Source organism: Notothenia rossii (assembly GCF_949606895.1).
Source record: "Notothenia rossii genome assembly, chromosome: 7".
In the NCBI taxonomy this organism is placed as follows: domain Eukaryota; kingdom Metazoa; phylum Chordata; class Actinopteri; order Perciformes; family Nototheniidae; genus Notothenia; species Notothenia rossii.
In genome coordinates this window covers 26,603,613-26,611,170 of record NC_136905.1, presented here as the reverse complement: position 1 = coordinate 26,611,170, position 7,558 = coordinate 26,603,613, and the positions used below count along the sequence as shown (strand labels likewise).

The 7,558-nt window shown below is 40.7% G+C and overlaps 1 protein-coding gene across 2 annotated transcripts; it reads right to left on the bottom strand.

Moving 5' to 3' along the window:
* Positions 1 to 2,823: 2,823 nt before the first annotated feature.
* LOC307012981 (kelch-like protein 38) lies at positions 2,824 to 6,971 on the bottom strand. Of its 2 annotated transcripts, none has more exons than XM_079640193.1 (5): positions 6,814 to 6,971; positions 4,677 to 5,891; positions 4,333 to 4,474; positions 3,990 to 4,095; positions 2,824 to 3,807 (listed from the first exon to the last, which is right to left on the bottom strand). In XM_079640193.1, the coding sequence occupies exons 2-5, from the start codon at positions 5,888 to 5,890 to the stop codon at positions 3,518 to 3,520; spliced, it is 1,752 nt and encodes a 583-aa protein (XP_079496319.1). In that variant the 5' UTR covers position 5,891; positions 6,814 to 6,971; the 3' UTR covers positions 2,824 to 3,517. The 2 variants fall into 2 exon arrangements, with proteins under 2 accessions (XP_079496319.1, XP_079496320.1); XM_079640194.1 differs by having other exon boundaries at positions 6,805 to 6,963.
* Positions 6,972 to 7,558: the final 587 nt, after the last annotated feature.

Genomic DNA, 7,558 nt, shown 5'->3' with positions numbered 1-7,558 from the left:
TGAATCTGAGGTGTCAGTTTTAGCGACCTCTGTGGATGGCAATGTCGATTTGGTGTGGACTGAAATATCAATCAATCAATCAATCAATGTTTATTTATATAGCCCAATATCACAAATGTTACATTTGTCTCAGTGGACTTCACAGTTTGTACAGAATATCAGTATGACAATACGAAACCCTCTGTCTTTAGACCCTCACCTCGTACAATGAAAAACTTCCGGAGAAAACCCACAGTTTAAAGGGGAACATGGGAGAAACCTCAGGGAGAGCAACAGAGGTGGAATCCCTCTCCCAGGACGGACAGACGTGCAATAGATGTTAAGATAAATCGAAGAGATAATACATTTTACAGCATATAGACCGAATGTTTGGAAATGCATGTGTGTATGATAGGAAGATGAATCCACAAGGATATCCATCCAGGATCTATGATCCAGGACCACAGCCACGACTCAAGATCCAGGGCTCGCGATCCATGACACAGGACCGCAGGATCATCCATGACTCCGGATCCCAGCGTATATAGACACCAAAAAGAAAGAAATTTGGGGAAGCTGGGTTAATCGGAACATGAGAGTACACAGGTATAGACAGAGAGAAGGAAAAAGTAAGATGTCCCCCGACAAACTAAGCCTATATCAGCAAAACTAGGGGCTGAATCTAATCAGCCCTAACTATAAGCTTTATCAAAAAGGAAGGTCTTAAGCGCACTCTTAAAAACGGGTGTCTGCCGCCCGAACACAAACTGGAAGCTTATTCCACAAATGTGGAGCTTGATAAGAACAGGCTCTGGCTCCCATTGCACTTTTAGAGACTCTAGGAACAACCAACAACCCTGCATTCTTGGAACGCAGTGCCCTAGTAGGACAGTAGGGTATAATGAGTTATTTAAGGTAAGATGGCGCCTGCCCATTAAGGGCTTTGTAGGCGAGAAGAAGAATTTAAAGTTCTATCCTGTGTTCTATAGGGAGCCAGTGTAAGGCAGCCAGAACAGGAGTAATGTGGTCCCTTTTCCTAACTAAATATATCAACAAGTAGAAGGATTGTCATGAAAGTTTGTAGTGAACAGATATTCATGCTTTCCAGAGGATAAACCAAACTGACTTTGGTGATCTCCATCAGGCCAAACTTAAAAATAAATAATAATAAATAAAATTAAATGTCTGATATCTATCTGATACAAAACATTGTATATATATTGATGTTTTCAAAACAATGTTTCATTTGGCTCTGATGTCCATGACTTCCCATCAGACTCAAATTAACTTAGTTTAGTTGTAAGAAGTAAGAGGATGTCCATGGTAAACACCATACATGCAAAAAATTTGCATGCAAGCATTTTCATTGTGAACAGTTTAGAAAAAATATAATTTGCGTTAATTTCTATGTAAATATCCTGATTCATGACCTTACACAAGACCTTAATGTCTAGACCTAATTAATTAATTAATATAATAATATAATCATTTCATACAAATGTCTATAAGATACAATGATGAAGTGTTGATATTTTAACTAGACATATAAACGGCAACTTAGCCGGTTGGCGAAGGGATACAACCACAAGGAAGTGCATTGGGCATCACATTAGAATGATAGAAGGTTAGTAGTGAATCATCTCTCTGCCCTCCGTCCATTACCCCTGTTCTTGTTGTGATGTTGTGTACAGACAGAACAGCTGTCCTACTCGACCCTCCAAATCTTAATCAGAAACCCACACACTCACACACTCACACAGTCACACACACACACACACACACACACACACACACACACACACACACACACACACACACACACACACACACACACACACACACACACACACACACACACACACACACACACACACACACACACACACACACACACACACCTGTTGCTGCTTCTCCTAGATGAGTTTCATCACTGTCCCAGATTCTCTGTTGTGAAACCCCGCTCATCGGTTTCTCTTGCTCTCTCTAGTCGCCTCTCTCATCTGCCAGCTTGCGTGTCAACCGAAAGCACTGCATGCCTCACGTGGTCTATATTCGCCCTCTTGTTTGTTTCTCAAAATAACATCAGAACACCTATAGTTTTTCCAGTCCCCCACCTTTTCTGACCCTCTCCACCCTCTGTCCCCCTAGACTCTATTTGCTGGCACTGAGGGACCGAAGTCAGGGACCCAGTGACTTCTTGTTTCAAAGAAATGCACACAGAGTCCTGACTTATACCTCCTGGTCACATTATGTTTACTTCACAAGATACAGCTGCATTTGCTCTCTAAAGTCATTGATTAATAAAAGTATGCAATTGCTTTAGCTGTTGTTGATCCTTACTTTACTAGAGATCTGAACTACCTGCATCTTTTCCAAATACCATTAAATAAAGGTTTATTTCTATAGATGTCATTTTTTAGAAGTGTCATACAAAAAATCCCAGTCTTTTAAATTGTGGTTCCATAAACATTAAATCATCAGTGATTTTCTGGCTGGCAGGTAACATAATCTGTCTCCAATTCCTTTCAAACACCATGATTTTTCTAAAGCTGACATCTTAGGGTATAGCTGGCTTTAACTTCCAATGGAACCTTTGGAGCCTGTTTCAACATGTTTTCTTCTTCTAATATTTAAAGCTGTTCCTTGTAAAATGTTACATTTCATTTATGATCTTCTGTGTGGATTGCAGGAACTTGCCTGGGCATGTGAAGGTCCTGTACAGGAGTATGAGTGGGGTCAAACTGATGACACACACAGGGCACATGTGCTGCTCAGATTGCATTTGCTGTCAACTGACTAAGCAGTGTGAAGACAAACTGCACTGAGAGATGGAGAGAGGCCAAGTGTATGGATAGATTTTTTATTGTGAAAATTTATAGAAACCACCCCAACATTAAATGCTACTACTTTTAGCCAAAGATTAATCTAGCATATTCAAGTCAATATAAAAGGATTATATCAATAAGGGGTCCACAGCAGTAAAAAAACACTACAGAATATTGTCATTTCTCTAATTGCAGTCTGCAGCAACATTTTACAAACATTGATATCACTACATTTTAACCATTATTTCTCATTGAAGCAACAAATAGTTATAAAATCCACCTGACCCAGCAGCAGGTTAAGACCTAACAGCTGAGCACATATTTGACAGTACACAGCCCCTGGATTTAAACATGACAAATTCAATCTCATGATTTAGAGCAGGCTGAAAATAGCAATTTCCACCTTTCTGAAGCCAGACGAGTTGAGACGAGGTTCTTGTGCAGGATAGCTTGTTTTCATATGCTTGATCATAGAACATTACATTTTTAGATATAAAAAATATATATTATTTATAAAAAATAATATATATGTGATAAATATTTTCATTACTTGAGGTACGCTTGTTTTAATGGCTCATTGACTTTTAAAGAAGTCCATCACACACAAAAGTAGGAATAGTTCAGATCTGCCAAAAAAAAAGAGTATTTTCTCTGCATCATTGACAGTTAAAATGTACTGTTTTCAAATGAATAGCATTTGATAATGACCTCGGCTATGATTTTGCCCATGTCTGTGAGACATGCGTCAGAGTCAGTGAGCCATGGTCAAACAGTTTATACGGTAGCGTCCCCTTAGATGTCCAAGTGTCTGTCTTTGGGTCATAGCAATCAAAATTGTCCAAGTCCTCGATGACATCGTGGGCGTTGATGTGGCGTCCACCCGCAACATAGATTTTGTTGTTGAGAACAGTGGCAGAGTGGTGCATCCTCCTCTCCTTCAGATTGGCACACTTAATGAACTTGTTGGCCTTGGTGTCGTAGGCGATCATTCTCCTAGTGTATCCTGTGGCAAGAGAGAGATTTATTTAAGAGAGGCGGCACGGGTGGCTCAGGCAAAGCCATGAGGAATTTCTACAATCAGATTAATCTGGAAGAAAATGAATACTAAGGAATTGCAGCAGATGAATATTGTCTTTTCCTAGATTCATTTTCTAAGCTGAATTCCTTATCAATGCTATGATCTACCTCCAATGATGTATATTTTATCATCCACAATGGCAGCAGGAGCAGATACATTCTTCACTGTTCTGTTCTCCATCTTAGACCACATGTTCCTGGCAATGTGATACACCTACAGGAGGGGAGGAGAAGCAGGCGGGAAAGGAAATATTTTTAAGGATTGATTGCGAATTGAGAAAATGGTAGCTTCAAACTAATATATAGATAGGTAGTAGGTAGATAGATAGATAGACAGATGATAGATAGACACATAGATAGAAAGATAGAAAGATACTTTATTTATCCCAAATTGGTAGATTATTTTGTAATGGAAACTGTGACACAGTGAATGAAGCGCATTGTTTCCCACCTGTATGATTCTGACGGGGTTCTGCATGGCATCCTGTCCTCCAAACACATAGATCCTCTGGTTAGTCGCAGCCACTGCAGGGTACAACACAGCCTCAGGCATGGGTGCCATCGCCTCCCATTGGTTGAACATACTGTTGTACCTGAAATGATAATTGAGACATTTAGTTTAGTTTTTGTTAGAGCATAATTATGGTTAAGATGTCACAAAACCTGAACTTGCAATGACCATTGATATTGGATCAGTGCACAGACTTGCTAATACCTGATCCAGAATTCTAGGCTGTATTCGAAGAATTACTAAAATCAAGTATCGGAATAACTCTAAATTATGGTCCACCTCACCTCTCCACACTGCCTGTCAGTCGACTGTCAGTCCCAAGGCCGCCCAGGACAAAGATGAAGTGGAGGTAGGAGACACTCTGGTGGGCAAATCGTGGCTCCAGCATGGGCTCTACCGTCCGCCACTGGTTGGTCTTGAGGGAAAGGCTGTAGACGGATGTACTGGCTTGACTGTACTTTGTTTCCGTGGTTAGACCTCCGATAACGTACAAGACACTGTGGAGGGCCACATAGGATGCTTTGTACAGACGAATGGGCAGCTTGGTGAGGAACTCCCATTTCTTGCTCTTCTCATCAAAGACGAGTGCCTCCCTCGAGGTTTGCTCACTATTCTTCCTCCCTCCTACCACCACCATGATGTCATGGTAGGAATAGCGCCTCGGTGCCACCCAGAGAGGTTTGAAATCTGTGTCACCAATGCATTTTGAACTGACAGAAAACATCAGGCGTCTCACAGATTCTATGAGCTCGGTGCAGAGGCTAGAGGACTGGATCAGGGGGTCGTTGGCTATGAATTGGAAGAGGTATGTGGGATGGATGTGGCGAAGGCGAACCTTCTTGAAAAGGTCACTGATGGCACCACGCCTGGATAAAGGATCATGATGGATCCAAGAAACAAGTGTCTCAAAGACCTGCTCTTCCTCTGCACAAAGGCCGTCATCCTCAAGGTATCCCATGAGCTCTGGTAAGGAGAGCTCACACAGATCCTCAGATACTGACACATCTGAGAAGCTTTTCATGGCCATCTCCTTTGCTTTGTCTCTCAAACTGTTACAATTCAAGATCTCAGAGAGTCTTATCATGCTCAAACAGTTGTCAGGGCTCAGTTGCTCCTGAAGGAAGCTCGAGCAAGCCTCAAAAAGGCGGCCATATTGCAACATGGATGCCGCTTGCATCAGGGGCAGCACAATATCGATGCTGATACTAATGAGTCCTGTGTAAACATAGTCAACGATACTGCTCAGGATGGTTGATGTGACGCCCTTCAATTCAATCTTGGTCTGCTGTCTCTCTTTGAAGTTGTGGCAGAACATGGCCGTGAAGTAGGGGCTGCTGGAGGCCAGGACGTTACGATGACATGGGACCTCTACATGATCTGAACTCAGAGACACATCGGTCAGGATGTTGTCCTGCCTCAGTCTGTTGAGCTGCAGGAGCAGGTTGGACGACTGCTCCTTGTCTTTGTAGTGGAAGACCTTGACTGCTGGTCGGTCCATGCTATGGAGAAAAAACATGTTGTATCAAATCAGTTGATTTTCAGGCTTTTTGCACATTCGTTAACACAATTTGTAATTCTAGAATGTTTGTCAAATGTTAACTCGCTAAGAAGTAATTTGAGGGCTTGCTGTTGAAAGGATGAATATCAACCATCAGATAAATAAATTGTTGCGTGACTTTAATGTTGGGTACAATGATAATCACTGGATTCGATTTTTATTTAGGATTACATTTTAATGCAGCAATACAAATATTTCCAGAAAAAGGTCACAACTTTGAAATACATTTTAGAATTGATTATTGCCTTTAATGATTTTAATCCCCCCTAAAAGATAGGTAGTTTAACAAACACATCACCACAGAGCAAGGCTAGTGGAATTGGATTGAATACAGTCCTTCGTCATAAACCAACATTTAGCCTACAAATATTCATGGAAACCTTTTGTAAATAGGGCCTACAGGTCGCCGGTCTGATTCTATTGGAGACTAATTGTCAAAGTAGATTATGGCCGTAGGCCCCCCCCCCCCCCCCAAACGATTTCTGTTGCAGGATTGTCATTAAACATCATGTGATGCTTCTCGGAAGCCTGGAAAATGATTTTAAAATGTTTTTTATTTTGGCTTTGAAACTGGATGAATGTGACTCCAGGTGTTCCCTTTGTCACACGCGTTATAAATATAATGAATGCAAAATGTAAAAATGTGCATACATGTAGGAGTAACCATTTATAAGCAACATAATCCAAACTATCATTTTGAACAGATGATTCTACACACATAAAATGGTACCTTCAAATGTGAATTAAGTTTAAATAAACCTTTTTTTGATGTACATAACATTTATTCAGAGAAATGCCAAAATCATAAAACAAAGAAAACACATTCAAGTTCCTGGCAGGTAATGAAGCCTTACATCTCTTACCTGTTCTTCTTCTCTCTTTATTGTTTTCTGAATGTCCCACTGTGCAAGATCTCAGCAGAATATCTGATGCCTTGGCATTTTCCTGTATACTTCTTCCCCTTGCTCCCGTGTTGTTGCTGTGTGTCTGTATGATCCAAAGGGGGCTGTCTCTTTGTAGGAGCGTACTACGTAACGGTTGTTTGTTATGATCCTTTCCACGAGGCCACTGTGTGCATTCCTCCCCTAAAAATAGATCCGTTCTTTGGAAATACGGTTGCAGACTCACATGTTTTCTCAGTATATGTCTGACTCCCGCACTAATCCTTCTGTCTATTTATCTCAGTTTCTTTCCCTCTGTCTCTATTATCATATATCTCTAAAACATTTTTAACAGGATTAACTTACTGCAGAAGAAACATAAACACAGAGGTAGCCACCACATGACTTACTGCCCATGACCATTGGCATCACAACAAAGTCCCCATGAGCGCAGTGAATATGTCTAAGGAAACATTGTTGTTGTTGATCAGTTGAGCATAAAGAAATGTACTTTAAGCAACAACAACAACAGCTGCTGGTGTGTCCTTTCTTTGTACTTTTCTGTTTTTTTTTTCATACGTCTTTTTATTTTTACTTAAACACATTTGCAAGTGTAAACCATTGCCAGTTTGTTTAAGCTGGAGAATACTCAAATACTGTGGATCGTTTCATAAAGGCACATTAAAATGCTACACAAACAGTGCATTTTCAATCATCACAAAGTGTG